The sequence below is a fragment of the Nerophis ophidion genome, linkage group LG23 (genome assembly GCF_033978795.1).
Source record: "Nerophis ophidion isolate RoL-2023_Sa linkage group LG23, RoL_Noph_v1.0, whole genome shotgun sequence".
Lineage (NCBI taxonomy): Eukaryota > Metazoa > Chordata > Actinopteri > Syngnathiformes > Syngnathidae > Nerophis > Nerophis ophidion.
The window spans coordinates 12,547,127-12,572,382 of NC_084633.1; the positions used below are offsets into that span (position 1 = coordinate 12,547,127).

The 25,256-nt window shown below is 37.8% G+C and overlaps 1 protein-coding gene across 6 annotated transcripts in view; it reads left to right on the plus strand.

The window, feature by feature from the left end:
• The first annotated feature begins 276 nt into the window (after window positions 1–276).
• The window catches only part of sun1b (Sad1 and UNC84 domain containing 1b), a 61,972-nt gene continuing 36,992 nt past the window's right edge, over window positions 277–25,256 (plus strand). The window contains exons 1-2 of one of the 6 annotated variants that reach the window (XM_061884884.1): window positions 6,038–6,304; window positions 14,951–15,048. In XM_061884884.1, the coding sequence (XP_061740868.1) occupies window positions 14,966–15,048 (83 nt within the window). In that variant the 5' untranslated portion in view covers window positions 6,038–6,304; window positions 14,951–14,965. Of the gene's footprint in view, window positions 416–6,037; window positions 6,305–13,969; window positions 14,635–14,950; window positions 15,049–16,461; window positions 16,499–25,256 lie in introns of those variants that run through there. The other 5 variants (XM_061884885.1, XM_061884883.1, XM_061884888.1 and 2 more) reach the window with 5 other exon arrangements.

The window sequence follows — 25,256 nt, forward strand, 5'->3', positions numbered from 1 at the left end:
AGATCCTGGATTTTTTTTCCCACATTCTGTCTCTCACAGTTGAAGTGTACCTATGATGAAAATACAGACCTCTGTCATCATTTTAAGTGGGAGAACTTGCACAATCTGTGGCCGACTAAATACTTTTTTTTTACCCCACTGTACATGTACTTATGTACTGTATGAGCATCCGGGGCTGTGTGCTGCTATGTGTTGTTCTGGTATCTACCGCTAGGTGGCGACGTCGCGCACTCGCTGACTTCTTCTATGGTTCCATGCGTGACACAACAAACCGTCCCCAACAGCGGAACGTTAGCGCCATTCAAACATTCTGGTGAGGGAAGTCAGTCACGCTGACGACGAAGTTTAAAAGTCAACAAAAACGACTCGCAACGGGATTAAAGTTGAACATTCGTCGTTTGGATAGAGTCACCGTGTAAGTACTCGAATAAGGATGCTTCATTATTATTATTAGCTCCGCTGTAGTCTTTGGACTGTGGATCGATATGCTGCTGCTTGTGTGTGTTTTTTTTTTTAAAGCTTAGTCAGTTCAAAATGGTTAACTTTGTTCATGTTTATTATAAACAATATTAGTACTAAGTCAGATGACAGCGGCATGGATAACTAATGTTTGGTTAAAGGATGTGGTGGCTTTAAGTTGTTTCTTTTGTACGTTTATAAAAGAAGGTCTTACGAGCACGTGCCTGTGATAAGAGATTTTAATTTATTTTTTTTATTAAAAAAAAAAAGTCGTTCATAAAACACGGCTTTGAACTCGCCCTGTTTGACAGCAGCGCGCCTTCCGTCTCTGACGTCACATAAGAGACATGTATAATAATGTCCACGAGAGGGCGCCGTGTGCAAAACATTAAAAGGCCTACTGCAGTGTTGTTCAACCTTTTTTAAAACAAGGCACATGTCATAAAAAAAAAATCCGGAGGCAAACCACCAGCAGAAAACGTAAAAAAATGTACTTTGTGTTAGCAAGCAAGGCTATCTACGTTATTGCTACCCTTCTTTGTGTGGACATTAATTGTCGTGTCACGTACCGATGTACTTTGTGGACGCCGTAAGTTTTTGCTGTCGTCCAGCATTCTGTCTCTGTTTACTTTGTAGCCAGTTCAGTTTTGTTTTGCATCGCCTTTTTCTTTCCCTTTTGTTCATTTTAGGTTTAAACAATACATACCTTTTTTACCTGCACACTGCCTCCCCACTGTGGTCTGCATATCGGGATTGATTAATACTTTTATTAGTAGATTGCACAGTATAGTACATAGTCTGTACAATTGACCACTAAATGGTAACACCTGAATACGTTTTTCAATTTAAGTCGGGGTCCACGTTCACAACAAACCATCCTTGTCTCACCCGACACATTCCGACTTTTACAAAGCAATGCTGCCACCTACTGACATGGAGTATAACGTGGTTACACTATCGAGTTTTACACGGCACAGACACTAAGCAACGGCACATTATCTGGCAGATTATAATTATTGATTTGCAAAAAATATTTTTGGGATAAATTAGGTGAAGTTGCATAATTTCCCACGTCACACCAGACAATATCTCACGGCACACTAGTGTGTCGCGGCACAGTGGTTGAAAAACACTGGCCTACTAAAACCCACTACTACCGACTTGATGAAATCTTAACATTGCAACACATGCCAATACAGCCATTTTAGTTTACTAAATTGCAATTTTAAATTTTGAGCGTTCGTATCATGCTAAAACGTTGCGTTATGATGACGCGTGCGCGTGACGTCACGCATTGTAGAGGACATTTGGTTCCAGCACCGTTCACAGCTATAAGTCGTCTCTTTTCATAGCATAATTCCACAGTATTATGGACATCTGTGTTGCTGAATCTTTTGCAATTTTTTCAATAAATAATGGAGATGTCAAAGAAGAAAGCTGTAGGTGGAAAGCGGTGTATTGCGGCTGCCTTTAGCAACCAAAACACAGCCGGTGTTTCATTGTTTACATTCCCAAAAGATGACGGTGAAGCTTTACTATGGAACAGAGCGGTCAAGCGAACACGGTTGGATTGGACCACACACACAAAGTACAATGTATTATGCAGCGATCATTTCGAAAGATCGTGTTTCGAAGAGGGTCCCTTGCGAAGGGCAGAGATGGGCATCGTCACCACTCGTCGACTGGTGCTGAAGAAAGTTGCGGGGCCGACCTTCAGGTTGTAGAGGTACGACTATATAATCTCACTAAAACACTAGTAACACAATAAGCAGATAAAGGATTTTCCAGAATTATCCTAGTAAATTTGTCTAATAACATCTGAATCGCTCACACTGTATAGTCTTTCAAAAATAGTTTTTTTTGTTTTTCTAGTCCTTCACTCTCACTTTCCTAATCCACAAATCTTTGATCCTCGTTCAAATTAATGGGGAAATTGTCCCTTTCTCTGTCCGAATCGCTCTCGCTGCTGGTGGCCATGATTGTAAACAATGTTCAGATGTTAGGAGCTCCACAACCCGTCTGCTACTTCCGGTACAGGCAAGGCTTTTTTATCAGCACCAAAAGTTGCGAACTTTATCGTCGATGTTCTCTACTAAATCCTTTCAGCAAAAATATGGCAATATCGCGAAATGATCAAGTATGACACATAGAATGGACCTGCTATCCCCGTTTAAATAAGAAAATCTCATTTCAGTAGGACTTTAAATCTCCCTAATATTTTCAATAAACATTTTGATTTTATTCTATACTTTCTATACCAGTGATTTTCAACATTTTTGAACCAAGACACTTTTTTTAATAAAGATAATGGCACACCGCCGGCAGAAAATTTTGCATAATGAAACTCCACCAGGTTGATGTGCCTTATTTTGAGTTTGTTGTACCCCGCCTTCCGCCCGAATAGAGCTGAGACAGGCTCCAGCACCCCCCGCGACCCCAAAAGGGACAAGCAGTAGGAAATAGATGGATGGATGTTGTTGTCCTGTGTGTAGTGCTTTAGTTCCTGTCTTGCGCTTTTATTTTGGTGACCCTCCCTGTTTTGTTTAAAACTCCCAAATATTTTCAACAAACATTTTGATATTATTGTATAGTGTTTTATAACCTTTTTTGAGCCGAGGCACATTTTTTTAAATAAAGATAAAACGGAGGCACGCCGCCAGCAGAAAACGTTAAAAATGAAACTCCACCGGGTTGTCGTGTTTTATTTTGAGTTTGTTGTTGTTTTCCTGTATGTAGTGATTTAGTTCCTGTCTTGCGCTTTTATTTTGGTGGCCATTCCTGTTTTGTTTAAAACTCCTAAATATTTTCAACAAACATTTTGATATTATTGTATACTTACTATACCAGTGTTTTTCAACCTTTTTTGAGTCAAGGCACATTTTTTTAATAAAAGTAATACAGAGGCACACCACCAGCAGAAAACGTTTTAAAAAAAAATGAAACTCTACCAGGTTGTCCTGGCTTATTTCAAGTTTGTTGTTGTCCCCTTGAGGACATGTGGTCCTCTCCAAGGTTCTCATAGTCCTCATTGTCACCTACGTCCCACTGGGTGTGAGTTTTCCTTGCCCTTATGTGGGCCTACCGAGGATGTCGCAGTGGTTTCTGTTGTGGTTTGTGCAGCCCTTTGAGACACTCGTGATTTAGGGCTATATAAATGGACATTGATTGATTGTTTTCCTGTGTAGTGCTTTAGTTCCTGTCTTGCGCTGTTATTTTGGTGGCCCTTCCAGTTTTGTTGGTGTTTTCCTTTTAGTGCTATTGTCTCATGCCTGACCTGCTTTCTATTGGCAAACAGGACTATTTGAATGAATGAAATAAGTTTATTTCAGCCATATAATCAATCAACCATTTTGTGTGATAAGTTTTACAGTACAAGGTTACACATTAACAATCATACACACACAAAATAAAAGAAAAAGAATGACCGAAAAAGGATTTCAGTTGTGCGGACGCTTTCCTTCTTCGTGGGGACAAGTCTTGTGATTTTTCCCACACATACATATCGCGCTCTACCACGGTATCGAGCACTATTCTCTGGATAATCCAATCAAGACATATATATAAATACATATGTATAAATATATATATACATATATATATATATATTAAAGAAATCCTTGAAAATATATACACCATCTGCTACCCCACCACCTCCTGAATTCAGAGGTCTCAAGGTTGGCAAGTATGGCTCCCAGTGCCCCCACACTGGTTTAAATGCAACTTAGATATTGGGTTTCACTATGTAAAAGCGCTTTGAGTCGCTAGAGAAGAACGCTATATAAATATAATTCACTTCACTTTTCCTAAACAAATATGACGTCATAGAACAATAGCGGTGCCCATTAAAAATGTAACAGAGGGACTTTATTTGGAAAAACAAAATTCATTATATTAAGAAATCTGTTATAATGAACAATTACAATCAGGATGGTCTAAACTTTCTTGATTTCACTACATTAAACAACACCTTTAAAATTAATTAGATAAGACACTACTTGAAAGACCCTACCTCAATTTGGAACTTTATTTCTCATCATGTATTCTCTAACGTTGGAGGCCTAAAATTTTTGCTATTGTGTAATTATAACATTGATAGGATTCCTGTTGCGCTCTCAAACTTCCACAAACAAGCCCTTCTAGCATGGTCTCTTGTATATAAGCACAATTTTTCACCTACCAAATATTTCCTCTGGAACAATAAAGACATATGTTACAAAAGGAAATCTCTTTTCCTCAACAATTGGTTTAACAATAACATTATTTTAGTGAGTCAGCTTTTCAATAAGCAAGGTCAACTTTTTAATTACCAAGAATTTCTCAACCAATTTAAGATACCTGTGACTCCCAAACAATTTGCTATTGTATTTGATGCCATCCCAACAGGTGTTATTATGTTGTACAGGGCTTACACACCTCCTCTTTCTGCTGTAAAAATTGTGAATGATCCACTTGACACTCCTGTGGGGAAACTTTGCTTTGATCAAAAAAATAACAGAAAAATCCGCAGCTTATTCCAAAATGATTGTGTCTGTCTCCTATGTAATTTCCTTATGGAATAATGTTGTAAATGACATCTGTTGGATCAAAATGTGGTCCCTTCCTAACAGGTATTTACTTACCAACAAAGTCAAAGAGGTATCATTTAAAATCATCCATCGCTATTACCCTGTAAAGACTGTGATGGTTAGATACAAGAAGGACATTGATGTCACCTGCACCTTTTGTAACATGCACCCAGAGACTGTTAACCACTTGTTTTGGACTTGTGAAAACACTCGATCACTATGGCAGGGCATCTGTCGCTTCATCCTGGACAATATTTATGACAAATTTGTGCTTTACTTTAAAGATGTGATTTTTGGTTTTACACTGTATGAACAAATATTTGAAAAGGAATTCTACCTTTGCAACCTCATTATTTTATTGGCTAAGTTTTATATTCATAAATGTAAGTTTCTTAATACCCGTCCTATCTTTTGTGCCTTTAAAAAAGATCTGGAACTTTACATTAAAACACTCTCTACCTCTAACAACAAAAAAGCTGTGAAAACGATGATGCTGTGTTCCAAATTTAAGTTGTTTGATGAATCTGAATAAGCCTACGGCTTTGCATTTTGATTATTATATACATATATATATATATATATATATATGTATATATATATATATTTGTGTTCTATTTTTATTCATTTGAACTTACAACCCCCTGGCGCTGTTTTGTACTGTTTTCACAATGTTTTATATTGTTGTTGTTGTTTGTCTTACTGTTTGTAATTGTTGAAATCTATAAATAAACCTTTAAAAAAAAAAAATGTAACAGAGGTACCCGTACTTTTTTTTTTGTTGTTGTTTGTCTTACTGTTTGTAATTGTTGAAATCTATAAATAAACCTTTAAAAAAAAAATGTAACAGAGGTACCCGTACTTTTTTTTTTTTTTTTTTTTTAAGTTGGGTCACCCTTCACCACAACCTGTTCTGCATGTGAATGTGCGTGTGCGTGTGCGTGTGCGTGTCCCCGCAGCTGTCACTTGCTCCTCCAATAGAGTTGAAGTGTGCAGAGTGCTGAGTGGGAGGATCAGCAGCCATCCTTCTGGCTTTGTTTCGCCCGGGAAGCCATTTTGGAAAATCAGTTTGTTGTTGTGCACCACTAGTGCACACACACTGGATACTTTGGAACTTTACCCATCCCGGAATAATAACGTCGAAGGGCAACGGGGTCCCAAACCAAAACGAGAAACGTGACGTTTTTTTTTGTTTGTTTTTTTATTGGAATACCGGAAGAAGTTAGCTCATTGTCATCCTATTGGCTGGAGGACGGTAGCATGCATGGGTTGGTGTCACACGGGCAAGTTAGCATGCTAACATGTTGTTATTTTGCATGCATTACGTCATTGCCGCGCTCTAACATGTTGTTATGTTGCATGCATGACGTCATTGCCGCGCTCCTTTACTCACTCCTGGCCGTGTTCCCAAACAAGCTTGGTATAGTTTCCCCTTGTAGGGAAATAAACAACGCGTTTGTTTATTTCAATGTGCGTCTAATAAATCTAAATTTAGCCACCGCGCACTGACCCGCTTATATGGTGTGTTTGGGCCGGCCACTCCTCAGCTGTTAGTCGTCGAAGCGGGGCCGGTGTTTGGCTCCTGGTTTGCAGGTGGTGTGCGTAAAGGAGCGAGCAAAGTATGACGTACAGAGTAGAAACACAACACGGGTCAGTTTGTCACCGGGCTGCACGTTTGCACTGAGCCGTTGTGTGCGTGTGTGCGTGCACGAACACCGTGGCATTGTTCGACCTGTCTCTTGCATACTCCCAACTATATGGTTGCTATTTTAGACTGAGCTTCTTTTTTTTTTTTTTTTTGCTGATTGACATCAGAGGTTTGTTGTCGTTGGCAATGAATGCAATCATGTTCGCCACAACATTGGATGACCCTTAAGGGGAGAAAAAAAAACTAATCTTGGCTATGTTAAGAAGCCAAACTGGCTTTTTTATGGATTTTTGCTTCAGATTATCCCTCTTTTGGGCTCAAGGATCCAGAGTTGAAACAATTATGGGCTGTGGATAAAGCCATGTGTTTGTTTGCATACTTGTCTGCATGGAATTGAAAATCCCCAAGGAAGCGTGAGTAAGAAAAAATGAAAGTAAAACAACATTTCAGAGCTTGTGAGGAATGTTTGGTTACCTTAAATCCGGGGTCACCAACTTTTTTGAAACCAAGAGCTACTTCTTGGGTACTGATTAATGCGAAGGGCTACCAGTTTGATACACCCTTAAATAAATTGCCAAAAATACCCAATTTGCTCAATTTACCTTTTAATAAATAAATCTATATATTAAAAAATGGGTATTTCTGTCCGTCATTCAGTCGTACTTTTTTTTCCTCTTACGGGAAGTTTTTTGTAGATAATAAATGATGAAATGAACACTTAATTGAACGGTTTAAAAGAGGAGAAAACAGGAAAAAAAATGAAAATTAAATCATGAAACACAGTTTATGTTCAATTTCGTTTCTTTAAAATTCAAAATTCAACCGAAAAAACGAAGAGAAAAACTAGATAATTAGAATCTTTTTGATAAAAATAAATAAAAATTTATGGAACATCATTACTAATTTTTACTGATTAAGATTAATTTTAGAATTTTGATGACATGTTTTAAATCCAATCTGCGCTTTGTTAGAATATATAACAATTAGGACCAAGCTATATTTCTAACAAAGACAAATCATTATTTCTTCTATCTTTTCCAGAACAACAAATTTAAAAGAAATTCAAAAGTCTTTAAAATAAGATTTTAATTTTATTCTAAAGATTTTTAGATTTGCCGGAATAATTTTTTGGAATTTTAATCATAAATTTGAAGAAATATTTCACAAATATTCTTTGTCAAAAAAACAAGCTAAAATTAAATGAAAAATAATTAAATTAAAATGTATTTATTGTTCTTTACAATAAAAAAAAAGTATTTGAACATTGATTTAAATTGTCAGGAAAGAAGATAAGGAATTGAAAAGGTAAATGTGTTTAAAAATCCTAAAATAATTTTTAAGGTTGTATTTTTTTCTCTAAAATTGTCTTTCTGAAAGTTATGAAAAGCAAAGTAAAAAAATAAATGAATTTATTTAAACAAGTGAAGACCAAGTCTTTAAAATATGTTCTTGGATTTTCAAATTCTATTTGAGTTTTGTCCCTCTTAGAATTAAAAATGTCGAGCAAAGCGAGACCAGCTTGCTAGTAAATAAATACAATAAAAAAAAATAGAGGCAACTCACTGGTAAGTGCTGCTATTTGAGCTATTTTTAGAACAGGCCAGCGGGCTTCTCATCTGGTCCTTACGGGCTACCTGGTCCTGCGGGCACAGCGTTGGTGACACCTGCCTTAGAGCAGTGGTTCTCAACATTTTTTCAGTGATGTACCCCCTGCGAACATTTTTTTAATTCAAGTACCCCCTAATCAGAGCAAAGCATTTTTGGTTGAAAAAATGAGATAAAGAAGTAAAATACAGCACTATGTCATCAGTTTCTGATTTTTTAAATTGTATAACAGTGCAAAATAGTGCTAATTTGTAGTGGTCTTTCTTGAACTATTTGGAAAAAAAGATATAAAAATAACTAAAAACTTGTTGAAAAATAAACAAGTGATTCAATTATTATTAAAGATTTCTACACATAGAAGTAATCATCAACTTAGGGTGCCCTCTTTGGGGATTGTAATAGAGATCCATCTGGATTCATGAACTTAATTCTAAACATTTCTTCACAAAAAAAGAAATCTTTAACATCAATATTTATGGAACATGTCCACAAAAATCTAGCTGTCAACACTGAATATTGCATTGTTGCATTTCTTTTCACAGTTTATGAACTTACATTCATATTTTGTTGAAGTTTTATTCACCTACCCCTTGGCATACCTTCAAGTACCCCCAAGGGTACGCGTACCCCCATTTGAGAACCACTGCCTTAGATCAAGGGTCGGCAACCCCAAATGTTGAAAGAGCCATATTGGACCAAAAATAAAAATAAAAATCTGTCTGGAGCAGCGAAAAATGAAAAGCCGTATATAAGTCCTATAATGAAGGCAACACATGACGTAAGTGTCTATATTAGCAATAATAGCCTATTATCAAAATGATTTTTAAAGTCTTATTTAAGTGTTGTAAGAAAGACAACACATGATGTGTCTATTTTAGCTATATTAGTCTACTATCAAAATAACTTTAAAAGTCATGTATAAGTGTTATAATGAAGGCAACACATGACATAAGTGTCTATATTAGCTATAATAGCCTACTATCAAAATTATTTTAAAAGTCTTCTATAAGTGTTGTAATAAAGACAACACATGATGTAAGGGACTATATTAGCTATATTAGCCTACTATTAAAATTACTTTAAAAGTCATATAAGTGTTATAATGAAGGCAACATATTACAGAAGTGTCCGTATTAGCTGTAATAGCCTACTATCAAAATGATTTTAAAAGTATTATATAAGTGTTACAATAAAGACAACACATGATGTATGTGTCTATATTAGCTTTACCAGCCTACTATCAAAATTACTTTAAAAGTCTTATATAGGTGTTATAATGGAGACAACACATGATGTAAGTGTCTATATTAGCTATAATAGCCTACTATAAAATCAACTGTGTCACAGGCTGAAGCAAGTCTTTGTTGAGAAGAATGTTGAAATTTAATATTTATTCTACACATTTTTACATTAGAAACCATTAGTAAGTCAGAGGCTAATCAGATGGTGAGATAACTCCTGGAAATGACTGGCTTTTAATGGCCAAAGGTATAGATGTGTATGTCCAAATTAAAGGAAACAGCAGTCTATCTTCTTTTAATGGATTTATTACAATCTTTGGCAAGCTAGGAAATGTTTACTGTGGTCTGGAACAACATGGCTCACAAACAACTATCAGAAATGCAGTCAATATTACATACTATATATTATATACAAATAATGCAGACATGCAAAACTAAATTATTTACAAAGAGGATAAAAGAAAAGGATATTAAATGAGCTCAAATATACCTACAAACGAGGCATAATAATGCAATATGTACATACAGCTAGCATAAATAGCATGTTAACATTGATTAGCTTGCAGTCATCCACTGACCAAATGTCTGATAAGCATTCTACACAAGTCAATAACATCAACAAAGCTCACCTTTGTGGATTCACGCACAGCATAAAACAGGGCTGTCAAAATGTTGAAAGAGCCATATTGGACAAAATACAAAAAACAAATCTGTCTGGAGTTGCAAAAAATGTAAAGCCTATATAATAAGTGTAAAAATGCAGGCAACAGATGATGTAAATGTCTATATTAGCCTACTATCAACATGACCGTGTCGCAGGCTGACGCAAATCTTTGTTGACAGAAATCTTGAAATGTAATATTTTTTTAACACATTTTTACAACATTGGAAATCATTAGTCGCCACCCCAAAAGGGAATAAGCAGTAGGAAATGGATGGATGGATGGAAATCATTAGTAAAACATCTCAGAGGGTGAAATAACTCCTGGAAATGACTGGCTTAGAATGGCCAAAGGTACAGATGTGTGTGTCCAAGTTAAAGGAAGCGGCAGGTTGTCTTCTTCTAATAGATTTATAACAATCTGTGCGACCCGGGTAACGTTTGCTGTGGTCTGGAACAACATGGCACACAACTATCAGAAATGCGTCATGAGACATGCAAATATAAATTGAATTAAAAGGACTTAAAGGAAATTAAATGAGCTCAAATATACCTACACATGAGGTATAATAATGCAATTTGTACATACAGCTAGCCTAAATAGCATGTTAGCATCCATTTGCTTGCAGTCATGCAGTGACCAAAAATGCCTGATTTGCACTACACACAAGTCAATAACATCAACAAAGCTCACATTTGTGCCTTCACGCACAACAATAAAAGTTTGGTGGACAAAATGAGACAAAAAATGGGTGGCATGAAACACGTCTTAAAAAGGCGGAGAAAGTTGTACATGTAAACAAACTATGGTGAGTTCAAGGACTGCCAAAATTAATAGGACAAAACGGCGCTCTTCAAATAGTCTCGAATCACTGAATCATGTTTAATATAAACAGTGTGATTTTTAACAATTAGGGAGGTTTGTGTCATGTTTGTCCTCATGCAGAAACCATATTAAAACAAAAACATTTTTTAGCTCATCTTTTTCCATTTTCATACATTTTTGAAAAAGCTGCGAGCCACGAAGGAGGTGCTAAAGAGCCACTTGTGGCTCGAAAGCCGCGCGTTGCAGACCCCCGCTGTAGATGAAACAATTTATGATGATGTAAAAAGGGGTTACTTTTACTTTTGGTGTTTTTTACTCATGCTTGAACTTGAAAACATGTCACGTGTTTACAAACAATGGTCTTTTAATGCAAGGGTTCGCAACCGTCTTGACCCTGGGGCACAATTTTTCCACAAAAGTGGGGTTCGAGGCCCACTCAAGTATTTACACGGAATTAGTAATCTTGCTCTTTCTTGATTTTAATTGTATTAAATACTTATAATCTGACCTATTAATAGTTTGATGGGGTAAACCGTGTTAAATTATATGAAACCATGTGAATCAGAAAGATTATTATCAAGCCTTAAGGCAGGCTGATTACAAAATAAATACTAATCAAATATACTGCAAAGAAAGGGACTCGTAAAACTGGTAAATACATTTCCACAAAATGATGCAGTGCTAAAATAGTTTGGTTTTACCCAAATTAAAAATATATAATACTATGTTTCTTAAACTGTAAATAAGATTAAAGTGCAAATGAAAATAAAGCTTCAACACTTTAGTCATAATTTTTGCGCTGAAGAAACTTCTCTTTGACACTGGTTCGCAAACTTTTTTCACTAAGTACCACCTCAGAAAAAAGTACCACCATAATGACCAAGATTAAAATACAGTAACATAGTAGGCCCAAGTATTCACTAAGAAAAATATTTTATTTAAATAGTATATTTAATACTTTGGACACTGTGACATTACACACAATTTGAACACAGGAAAAACCAACACTACTTTCTTTAATCAAGTGATCCTTCAGCCTACCACTAAATGGAGCCTGCATACCACTAGTGCCACAGTTTGAGTATCACTGCTCTATGACATTAACTCCAGACTTCTTCGTTTTCTATTTTATTTTTGTCATTACTGCCACACATTGTGGAAAGAGTAATACACTTGAGTACCGCTGTGACCCATACTGATAAACATATCTTTAAGGCGGCCCTCCAGAAGGAGTTTGCGACCCAAAAATGGGCCCTATGGTTAAGAAACTCTGCTCTAATGAATCGGGATAACGTAAAAGTAAGACTGTTTTCATATAACACATTAAAATGTTATCACTATGGTCTCTTGCTTACAATACACCAATGTAGATTCAAGATTGTTTATTGTCATATGCACAGTTAAACAGACAGTTTGCCGTACAATGAAAATCTTACTTTGCTAGTCCACCCTTCAACAAGTCACAAGGTACTTTGCTAAAATAAAAAAATGTTATATACAAGGCACAGTGAGTAACATAACATTATTGCACATTCTGATTCACAGTCAAAAGTATAAGTATGCAGTTGACATTGGGTCACAGCAGCAGTTAAGTGTCTTTAGTATTTCAAAGGCACTGGCGTTATAGTTACCGTGTAAACACTAAAGTACGCAAATCTGGGTGTGCACAAATTCATGCAAGCATTCCTTCAGGACTGGTAAACACACTAGGCTGCCCTCATTTCCCCACTATCACTCAAGATAAACGTTTAACACAAACTGTACATTTACTTGTAGGGAGACATTACTGTCATAATTCAAATTCCCTACCCAGTATACAGCAAGTAGTGTAAAAACTAAGAAATATGCATATGCAAGACTGCATGATTTATTTAAACTTTTAACACAAAGTGTACATTTACCTGCAGGGAGACATGACTCATAATTCAAATTCCCTACCCAATATACAGCAAGTAGTGTAAAAACTAAGGAATATGCATGCATATGCAAGACTGCGTGATTTATTTAAACAGTCGTAAGTGAAAATGAAAGCTTTACAGTTTCCATGTAAACACTGAATACTGTTCTGTACTAAAAATAAAGAGCATGCTGGAAGTAAGTGTTCTGTTTAATGGCAAACCGCACCATTGTTTTAGTGCAGTGGTTCTCAGCCTTTTTTCAGTGATGTACCCCTGTGAAAACATTTTTAATTCAAGTACCCCCTAGTCAGAGCAAACCATTTTTGGTTGAAAAAAATAGATACAGAAGTAAAATACAGCACTATGTCTTCAGTTTTTGATTTATTAAATTCTATAACAGTGCAAAATATTGCTCATTTGTAGTGGTCTTTCTTGAACTATTTGGAAAAAAAGATATACAAATAACTAAAAATGTGTTGAAAAATAAACAAGTGATTCAATTATAAATTAAGATTTTTACACATAGAAGTAATCATCAACTTAAAGTGCCCTCTTTGGGGATTATAATAGAGATCCATCTGGATTCATGAACTTAATTCTAAACATTTCTTCACAAAAAAAGAAATCTTTAACAACCATATTTATGGAACATGTCCACAAAAAATCTAGCTGTCAACACTGAATATTGCATTGTTGCATTTCTTTTCACAGTTTATGAACTTACATTCATATTTTGTTGAAGCATTGTTCAATAAATATATTTATAAAGGATTTTTGAATCGTTGCTATTTTTTAGAATATTTTTGTAAAATCACACCTACCCCTCGGCATACCTTCAAGTATCCCCAGGGGTACGTGTACCCCCATTTGAGAACCACTGTTTTAGTGTCTGGATTACATTTCAGTTTACAAACTACTGACCTAGCAGTGTAGATCTTTTTTGCAGTTCATTTTAAACTTATACTGCTTAGAAATGAAATAATAATAAAAAAAAACGCACATAAAAAGCATGTAACTTTAGTCTAGTTCAGGGGTGTCCAAAGGGCCGGCCTGTGACAATTTGCTGCCTGCAGTACACTTTTTTTTTTATTGCCTCACAGCAATATGAAGTAACATTGGAGTCAAGCTGGAAATAAATGTTTATACAAATAAGGTTCCAGCCACCCCTGCAACTCCCAGAGAGACAAGCGGTAGAAAATGAATAGACGGATAGTTGTGATGTTAAAAGAGAAAGTTGAAATGGTATGCGATCACACTCCTATAACGCTATAACCGTGCCTACATTTGTTTGGTTTTAGCATGTTGGTGGAAAAAAGGTTTAGAGACCCTTGCTTAAGTTTATAAAGTTTTAAACTCAGTCACTGCACTCACTGGGGGAAATTAAATGTGTCTGCTTAAGTTATATTTGGCAATAGATTATTGGCTTTGTAAGTGGTATCATTAGCTTTTATGCAGCGGTATTTACTTTGAAGACAGGTCTCACTGTGAAAAGAGCAACTTCACATTGCTTTCCCGCCTATTTGCCTAAAAAAAAAAAAAAACCTCAGCCCCACCTCCTTGTTATATAACACTGACTTCCCTGTGTTGTGTGCGGAGCTCACACAAGTAGTCGCTCAAGCTCGGGGGACAGCTCAGGGAGTAGGAGATCTTCCCGCCTGACTGCTGCTACCAGAAGGGGAGCAGAGCAACAAGTTATTCATTACGGTCTTCAAGGCAGCCAACATGCAGGAAGAGGTTAGGAAACATTGCTGTGTTGCGGGTTTTAGACAATGTCAGGCCTACTTAAGCCGTTGTCTCGTTTTTCCGGGAATTGTGTTCAGCGTAACAGCAGAAACTAGCGAGCAATCAGGGGATTGACTTCAGATCAAGACAACCAGCTTAATGGGGATATTTTCTCTGTAATTAACGCAATTTTAAATGGTTTGAAATCAAAGAGACAGGTTGAACAAGGCACTGCATGTGTATGTGGCGAGTGGATATGAGTTTGTGCTTATCTCCCTGCAATATGTCAGCGTGGGCTGACCTGTCCCTTGCATCCCGACTCTTGCAGTCTAAACAACGAAGAATGACCATGGATTTTTCCCAACTGCACACATACACGCCGCCACAGTGTGCACCGGAGAACACCGGCTATACCTACTCCCTCAGGTGAGAACTCGGTGCTCTGCGAGCCGCAGCATCGATTCGCGAGCCCTCTTTGGCAAATGTCCGCTCAGGGTAAATCCGCTGGGATTTGGTGCTATTTACTTGGTTACGGTGCTATTTGAAGAAAGAGCTGACTCATGTATTGCTGTTAGGATTGAGCTTGCTTTGACAGATTACAAACTTCCACAAATGATTTCCTTCGCCAAACGCGTCTGTGGTTGTGGTTTAAACGAATCTTAATCGTATTTCTGGCATGTGGACATTCCCAGCTGAACTAGTTGATTTAATTCCTTCAACCATCTACGAAAGTGTGTGGGCAAAGTAGGGCTGGGCGATATGGACCTAAACTGATACCGCTGTATTTTTAGTCAGAATATCTTAAAAAACATGCAATTTGCTTAAAGTTGCCTAAGTGTTTTATGGCTAGATTACCAGTGTTGAGAGTACTCAGATTATTTGTGTGGTAAGTAGTAACGTGTGGTTTATTCTTATTAATTACTTACCCCGTACTATGTCAAAGCAGTTTTTGGTCATTTAGTTTAGTTGAAATAAAAAACAAACTATTTACATTTAAGAAAAAAGTCGAACCTGCAACTTGAGGGTTGCATGTTCCCTCCCCGCTTCCGCCATTCTAGTCACTGCCGTTGTGTCCTTGGGCAAGGCACTTTACACACCTGCTCCCAGTGCCACCAAAACTGGTTTAAAGGGAAGCACGGTGGAAGAGGGGTTAGTGCGTCTGCCTCACAATACGAAGGTCCTGAGTAGTCCTGGGTTCAATCTCGGGCTCGGGATCTTTCTGTGTGGAGTTTGCATGTCCTCCCCGTGACTGTGTGGGTTCCCTCCAGGTACTCCGGCTTCCTCCCACCTCCAAAGACATGCACCTGGGGATAGGTTGATTGGCAACACTAAATTGGCCCTAGTGTGTGAATGTGAGTGTGAATGTTATTTGTCTATCTGTGTTGGCCCTGCGATGAGGTGGCGACTTGTCCAGGGTGTACCCCGCCTTCCGCCCGATTGTAGCTGAGATAGGCAACAGCGCCCCCCGCCACCCCAAAGGGAAAAAGCGGTAGAAATGGATGGATGGATGGATGGATAGTTGTTTTTCAACCTTTTCTGAGGCAAGGCACGTTTTTTTAATTGAAAAAAATCTCGAGGCACACCACCAGCAGAAAACATTAACAAAATTAAACCCAACAGCCGATATTGACAGTAAAAAGTCATTATTTCAATTGTTGGATATGAATGCAAACCATAACCAAGCATGCATCACTATAGCTCTTGTCTCAAAGTAGGTGTACTGTCACAACCTGTCACATCACGCCGTGATTTATTTGGAGTTTTTTGGTGATTTCCTGTGTGTAGTGTTTTAGTTCTTGTCATGCACTCCTATTTTGTTCATTTTCCTGTCATGTACAGATGTACTTTGTGGACGCCGTCTGCTGCTCCACATGCTGTAAATCTAGTACTATGTTGGTGACTTTCCCTGTTTTGTTGGTATTTTCCTGTAGCATTTTCATTTCTTCCTTAAGCGCTATTCCCCGCACCTGCTTTGTTTTTGCAATCAAGACTATTTAAGTTGTCGCTGTCCTTCTTTGTGTGGACATTGTTGAATGTCATGTCATGTACGGATGTACTTTGTGGACGCCATCTGCTACACAAGCTGTAAGTCTTTGCTGTCGTCCAGCATTCTGTTTTTGTTTACTTTGCAGCCAGTTCAGTTTTAGCTTCGTTTTGCATAGTCATCCCTAAGCTTCAATGCCTTTTCTTAGCGGCACTTGCCTTGTGTTTGTTTTTGGTGTTTGCTTTAGATATCTTTTTACCTTCACACTGCCTCCCGCTGTCGTGTGCATATTGTGATCACCAAAAACTATGTTGGAAGTTACAAAGCAGTTAGCTACCTGCTGCCACCTATTGATATGGAAGAGTATTACACGGTTACTCTGCTGATCTCTAGACAGCACAGACACTCAACATCGGCACATTTGCGGATTTTAGTTACTGTTTTTTAAAAATATATTTTTACCCAATTAGGTGAAATTACATAATCTCCCATTGTACACCAGACAATATCTCACGATACACTAGTGTGCCGCGGCACAGTTGTCGAAAAATACGGATTTAGTTTATTAACGTTAGGTTTATAGACTGCGCGGGTATACATGGAGCTTCTCAGTATTTCTCACAGGTCAGGCATCTATTTGTGGTGGCGATGACCAAGAAGAACGCGGAGTTGGAATATAATTACAACGCTTTATGTAAACATTTATATACATATTTATATAATATTTAAATGTTTATATAATATGTCTCTACAAGCTCCATTCACAGACAGAGTCCCATTGCTTTTATAAGTGGTCAAGCGAGTCAAAAGCCCAAAAATATATATATATACTTTTTTATTTTAAATTTTTTTTAATTTTTATTTTATTTGTGGCGACCGTAACTCTTTTGTGGCAGGCCGCCACAAATAAATGAATGTGTGGGAAACCCTGAGCTTCTACTTACAGCCTGCAGTGAAAGCCGCTGGATGTTAAATTTAAAACTACTTTTTAGCCACCTAGCCGCTATACTTCAGTAGTCTAGTCCGCACAGGCTATGGGGAGAGGCATTTTCAAGTAGAGTTGTGATGAAGTCGCTACAATAAGAGATATATGTTTTCAAGCAAATTGGTGTGTGTGTAAATAAAGCTGTGTTCACTCACCAATAGCCAAATGCAGTCGCTGACCAAAGCATTGCATCACTTTGGGGTTGGCACGGAGGCGCCATATTCATTTGAAAAGTTTTGTTGTGGTGCGTCGTCACGCGTCAGAGAAGCCTATGTAAACACGCGAGGAGCAGGTGGGAGCCAAAGACAATGCCCTGTGCTTTGCCTGTTAAGTGCAGAAAAAGAGCAAACGGCCATAACAAATGCACTTTAAAAGATATCGGGATGGTGGTATTGTCTTAAATATATACCACTCTGTAAAATATACCGGTATTAACTACAATACCGATATACTGCCCAGCCCTAGGGCAAAGGTGTTATTGAAATAGGCTCAAGTGTCTTCCCTTCTATATATGGGTGCTTGTATGACTTTTGAGCAAGCATGCCAAAGCTTTTGACTTTTGTCGATTTTTTGGCTGACACAAAATATGTCACATAACAGTTAACAATGCCAGTTTTAGCGCCATGGGCGAGGCCCCCTTTATACCATTGCTTCATAAATGCTGCCCTTGTACGTCCCGTATATAACGCTCATGACCTCCACTGCCTCCAAAATTTTGTGTTGTTGTAGTTGCGCTAGTTCTATATTTAAAGTTTACCTTCATCACGCACTGACGTGGTAACACCCGAATAAGTTCTTCAACTTGTTTATTAACGTGGACCCCAACTTAAACAAGTTGAAAAACTTATTCGGGTGTTACCATTTAGTGGTCAATTGTACAAAATATGTACTGAACTGTGCAATCTACTAATACAAGTTTCAATCAATCAAAAAAACGTTTTCAGTTCATTGTTTATTTTAAATGAAACCTTGATTTGTGATGATAATCTTTCATATGTTCTCATTGGTTTGGTTTTATTCACTTCTGAGCACAAATAAAAATGTCTCCCCGGCCATTCTCGCGGCATTCTGTAGAGAATATCACTCACTCTGAGCTAGAGATGTCTGATCGATATTATCGGCCAATAAATGCTTTAAAATGTAATATAGGAAATTTTCGGTATCGGTTTCGAGATTATCAGTATTGGTTTCAAAAAGTAAAATTTATGACTTTTTAAAACGCCGCTGTAGGGAGAAGTACAGAGCGTCAATAAACCTTAAAGGCACTGCCTTTGCGTGCCGGCCCAGTCACATAATATCTAAGGCTTTTCACACATACAAGTAAATGCAAGGCATACTTGGTCAACAGCCATGCAGGTCACACTGAGGGACGTGTAAACAACTTAAATACTGTCACAAATATGCACCACACTATGAACCTACACCAAACAAGAATGACAAACACATTTCGGGAAAACATCCGCACTGTAACACAACATAAACACAATAGAACAAATAACCAGAGCCCCTTGCAGCACTAACTCTTTTGTGAAGCTACAATCCAGGAATTCACATTGTAGGAATTTTAAAGAATGTATTTGTATATTATGGTGGAAAATAAGTATTTGGTCACTTCAAACAAGGAAGATCTCTGGCTCTCACAGACCTGTAACTTCTTCTTTAAGAAGCTCTTCTGTCCTCAACTCGTTACTTGTATTAATGGCACTTGTTTGAACTTGTTATCTATATAAAAGACACCTGTCCACGGCCTCAAACAGTCAGACTCCAAGCTCCACTATGGCCAAGACCAAAGAGCTGTCGAAGTACACCAGGAAAATAATTGTAGACCTGCACCAGGCTGGGAAGAGTGAATCTACAATAGGCAAGCAGATTGGTGTGAAAAAATCAACTGTGGGAGCAATTATCAGAAAATGGAAGACATACAAGACCACCGATAATCTCCCTCGATCTGGGGCTCCACGCAAGATCTCATCCCGTATGGTCAAAATGTTAATTAGAACGGTGAGCAAAAATCCCAGAACCACATGGGGGGACCTGGTGAATGACCTGCAGAGAGCTAGGACCAAAGTAACAAAGGTTACCATCAGTAACACACTACGCCAGCAGGGAATCAAATTCTGCAGTGCCAGACGTGTCCCCCTGCTTAAGCCAGTGCATGTCCAGACCCGTCTGAAGTTTGCCAGAGAGCACATGGATGATACAGCAGAGGATTGGGAGAATGTCATGTGGTCAGATGAAACCAAAATATAACTTTTTGGTATAAACTCAACTCGTCGTGTTTGGAGGAAGAAGAATACTGAGTTGCATCCCAAAAACACTATACCGACTGTGAAGCATGGGGGTGGAAACATCATGCTTAGGGGCTGTTTTTCTGCTAAGGGGACAGGACGATTGATCCGTGTTAAGGAAAGAATGAATGGGGCCATGTATCGTGAGATTTTGAGCCAAAACCTTCCATCAGTGAGAGCTTTGAATGGTTGACCAAATACTTATTTTCCACCATAATTTACAAATAAATTCTTAAAAATTCCTACAGTGTGAATTCCTGGATTTTTTTCACATTCTGTCTCTCACAGTTGAAGTGTACCTATGATGAAAATTACATAATTTTAAGTGGGAGAACTCGCACAATCGGTGGCTGACTAAATACTTTTTTGCCCCTCTTTACTTGTTCTTATGCTATCTGAACTCACTATGTTCTCTGCTCACTGTACATATCCTACTAAGTAAGACCTACACTTTTTCAATGTCCATTTCACTGTTGATGCAATTGTTGATGAGTGAAATACTGATATAAACCAAAGTTCCTCATCCCGTCCCCCGGATTGTAAATAATTCAATGTATATACTATGATGATTAACTTGTGTGATGACTGTATTATGCTGATAGTATATATTTGTACCATCAATTGATTAACGTGGACCCCGACTTAAACAAGTTGAAAAACTTATTGCGGTGTTACCATTTAGTCGTCAATTGTACGGACTATGTACTGTACTGTGCAATCTACTAATAAAAGTTTCAATCAATCATGCATATGTGACAATAACATCTACGGCTTTTAGAAAGTGCGGTGCTCAACTGCGCACACAACAGCTGTAAATATACTCCTCCCCTCCTAACCCCGCCCCACCCCCAACCATGCCCCCCCCACGCAAGTATGCTGGGCATATATCTGCCCATGTGGCTCTTGTTTAAAATCATTACTCACTGGCAACGAGTGATCACATAAGTTATTCTATGACTCTGCTACACTGTGCATATGTACATGTTCCGTACACAAAATTACAGAAACTGCCCAACCTCCAAAGTTAAATAAGTTAAGGGACACACTGGGCTTGTTATTTGTTGATTTTGTCATTGTTGCACAATATTCCACAAGGAGTCCCCCTGTTGCCCATCTTTTGTGTTTGTGTGTGTGTCTCGGTAAAAACACTCAGCCATTGCTATTTGCTTTCCCATTTTAGCGAAATTTATGGCGCTCATTGCAGAAACTGCAACATGATTGGTCGGAAAAATAGCACTTAGTTTTTGCTTTCTTTAACAATTTAACCATGGCTAGAGTCTTTTAAGAGCTATCCTAGTTCCATTTCTTGCTAAAGTCCTCTATTTTTTTTTTTTTAGTTGCAGCATTGTTGCAACAATGTTGTCTTTCGTGGCCACGTGTTGTGTGGGTGTGGTCGACACATTACCCAGAAGGTCTGTGCAAGTAGAAGAATGCTGTTGTCTAAAGCAATGATGTTGCTACTGTGGAGAGCTGTAGGCCAGTAAATATATCCCCTTTTGATTACTTATACTGACTTGAATTGCAGTTCTGCTTCATTTAAGTCAGTAGAAACGTCCCATTTATTCAAGTGAAAGTATGAAAGCGTCTTTTGAAAAAAAAAAAAGGCAAGTCAAAGCAAAGACCTGTAATTAATATTTACAGCTTGTCATGAAAAAAACGTGCAATGAAATGAAGAATTTACTCCACCGTCATCACTTCATTCCAGGCCAGCTCAGATGTCAATGTTATGTTTTCATCCTAAAATCCTCAAGTAAACATTAGGCTATTGAGAAAAAGTGAATGCACCCCACCAGTATTGTAAATTTCTACAGACATAATTGTTCTTGAATATTTTTGCACATCAGCACTCCTTTCTTGCATACATGCTGACAAGTTTGTTTTTACGGTACTCAACTAAATGCAATAAGTGAGCTTCGGAGCAGTGCGCTTTTTACAGCATGCCTCCTTTTTAAGAATAAAAAGTTTACATTCTAAAGTGCTGCTCTATTCTTGTTGCTTGCATGTGATTCACCTTCATTGGGTATGCAGTAAAATAGCACTCTGGAATCTGTCAGGTAGACAGGAACATGTTAACCGTGTTCTTTTGAATGCAGTCAGCTGAAAATCTATTAATGAACCTCACAGTCACAAACATGGCCCTGATCCTGGGATTAGTCTAACAGTTTGTGCTTACTTGTTAGCCAATGTCTTCCCCCCAACCATGCCTGTGCTTTTGCAAAGATGTGTATAAAACAGGCCTGGGCAATTATTTTGACTCGGGGGCCGGTATATCTATTTTTAAGGACACTAAGACAAAACTTCACAACAATGTCTGATTGAATGCTAAAAACGTTATGACAGACCGCCTTAAAAAACATAATGGAATTTGAAATTTTTCTATGAACGATAAAACCGAATATTGACAAAATATGAATGTCACACGCCCTCTCGATCGACATATTTTACAATCAATTGAAACGCAACAAAAATTCCACAAACTGATATATGAACGAAGGGTACAAAATGAACCCAACTACAATCTAATACATCTGATATATCACTAAGCTTTAGAACTTTGTTGTGAAAAGCTCCTTGCGCGTCTGTGGAAACGCTTCCCGCCCACACTGCTTGGTGCCTCGTCTGAGCTGCTGTGACATAGATTACCACAGTAACTAATTAGATTACCATAGTAACTGGTATATCATCCGTAAGCGCAGATTCCAAACATGTAAATACTTTTTATAGTTGAAGACTTACGGTCATTAGAAAAACATCACTGTACATCACAATGGCAGCTACAGATTTTATCTTAAAGATCTAAAAAAAATATTTGGTAATGTCCAGCAGGCCAGATTGAAAAGCTTAAAGGGCCGCATGTGGCCCCTGGGTCTTAATTTGCCTTGGTCTGGTATAAAACGTAGTAAAGTAGAAGTAGCAATTTTGTCCTGTGACTCATCTACGCTGCATTTTAAACGAAGGGAACGTACTGATTGGATAGACTCAAAAAAATGCCTGTGTTCAAGTTCATTCACTGTCGTCTGACATTTTGTCTTTAGACTAGCGCCATTGTATTCGTGTGTGCAACTGTGCATGTTAGTGTTGCTCAAATTGTCAACAACACAAATGTGTCGGGACGGACAGAGTCAAGTGACTGAGATCATTGGTCCACCTGTTACCAGAACTCAAAAGAACAGCAATAGGCTTGTGGCAGAGATCAGTACTCAGCCTTGTCCACATTAACAGGACATCAGTTACACCTTTGACTTGCAAACTTTCGTTGATGATAAATATAATGGACAAGGTTTTTTTCTCAGTGATATTTATTGTACTTTCCTCAGAAATAGCTCTTTTTATTACAGTAAATGAATATTTAGCCAATGGTATATTGATTGAACTCCAAAGAGCTGGAGCAAATATAACTGCAAAAAATATATAACTATAGTTAGATTCTTTCCCCTCTGACTTCTGTCACTTTATTATTTGCCTGAATCAATGTATTGCAACAGTGTGGAAAGTCTCTATGGATATTCTCATTCATCCAGGTCGTTGTATTGTCAGGTCACTCAATCAATCGTAACTGGACTGTTTAGTTTGTCTTGCTTGCTCTCATCGTAGCAGGGTTCAGCAATTCATGCTCATATACTTTTATTGGTAAGTGTAAGTGCTGGTGCCAAGGGCCGAAGAATGTATACTCTTTACAGGACAAGGCGCTCATCATAGTTTCGCTCTATTGTGGTGTAAAAACAACTGTTAAGATGCAAATGTACAATGAAAGTATTTAAATGACTACGTTCTGTAAGACAAACTGTTTATTGAAGACACGTTACTAAAAAGAAGAAAAGGAAAGACCAACCATGGAGGGCAAAATTATTGCTGAATGTTGGCAAAAAGAAAACAAATTACTGACCTTTCCGAGCTATAGAGCACACCTGTATTTTAGCCACACCTACCAAATTTTAGAAGAAATAAATATTTTTATACATGTTAGCCACACCGGATTATAAGGCGCAGCTATACACAGGCACGAAAGATCTTGTAAATGATTTTTACATACCTTATTGTTTCCAAAGGGTGCTTGTCACAGGGCCAGATCAAACAAAACAGGACCAGCTAGCTGTGGAAGCTAGCTCTTCAATTAGCTAAACAGATTCAACTCCACAGTGACCTTTTGGAAATTTACTAAACTAAAAGCAATACAAAAAGAATGCCATTGTAAGTTAATAATACTAACATAAAAAAAATAGAAACAATTTAGCATATTTGATGATTACATTATGATCACACGTACAAATGTGACTCAAAAAGTCCTACAGACATCACACATCGGACGGTTTCATTAGTGTGAATTGTTTTCGTTATACTGCAAAACTTTCAAACGTTGTTTGAAATGTTAAATGCAGAATCTTTTCGATAAAAGCGCTTCAGACGGTCTTACTTCTGCTTCCAGGCATTAAAACAGAAAACAATTTTTTAATCCTCCTTGCCTCTATTATTCAGTACAGTTAATACAAAACCTAAAACCAGGGAAGTTGGCACGTGGTGTAATTCGGAAATAAAAACAGAATACAACGATTTGCAAATCCTTTCAACTTATATTTATTTACATTAATTGCATTATTAACTGGGTTAATAAAACTGCCACTGACTGTTTACAGTACAGCTGTCATTAATTTCAATTTCAGTGAATCCCACTCAAAAATGAATATCTTCATATGTATATGGAAAATATATCGAGATATATATCGAATATCTAGTTTAAGTAAAAATATATCGAGATATACTTTTTCGTCCATATCGCCCAGTCCTGTGAAGTGTACATGTATAATTCCTAGTAATGTCGCGGACCACCTCCTGTTCAGGAATGTTTTTTCAACTTTGAAGCAGATGGCTTCCCTCGCTCCCTCTTTGAACCATCTGTCTTCCCAGTCCAGAATTTGTACGTTTGCCCTCAAGAGAGCTGTGTCTCCTTGAGGTGCAGGTACAACGAGTCTTGACTTGGAAGAGTTTGCCTGCTGTGTTGTGACTTGCTCTGACTGGTTGGTTTTGTTTCCCCAATATATAAATCAGTGTACTGGGCACTGCACTGGACACCATACGCCATATTGTTTTTCTGGGTGTGAGGTGTCCGATATTTGTGATCCGTTATCTGAAGGTGTTGGCTGGTTTGAAGGGGTCTGGAATGCTGTGTTGGTTAAATATTCTTCTCAGTTAGACCTGATACATATGGAATGGCATTGGTATTGCTTCTGTCACCTTTTTATTCCTCACCCACTATGTTTGGAAAGTGGTTCCACCCATTGATAGAATGGCCAAAAAACCCTCTACCCATGCCTACTGAAATCAGGAGAGGGTTCTGCCCTGATGCACACAAACATTTCATGTTTGATGATGCTGTAAG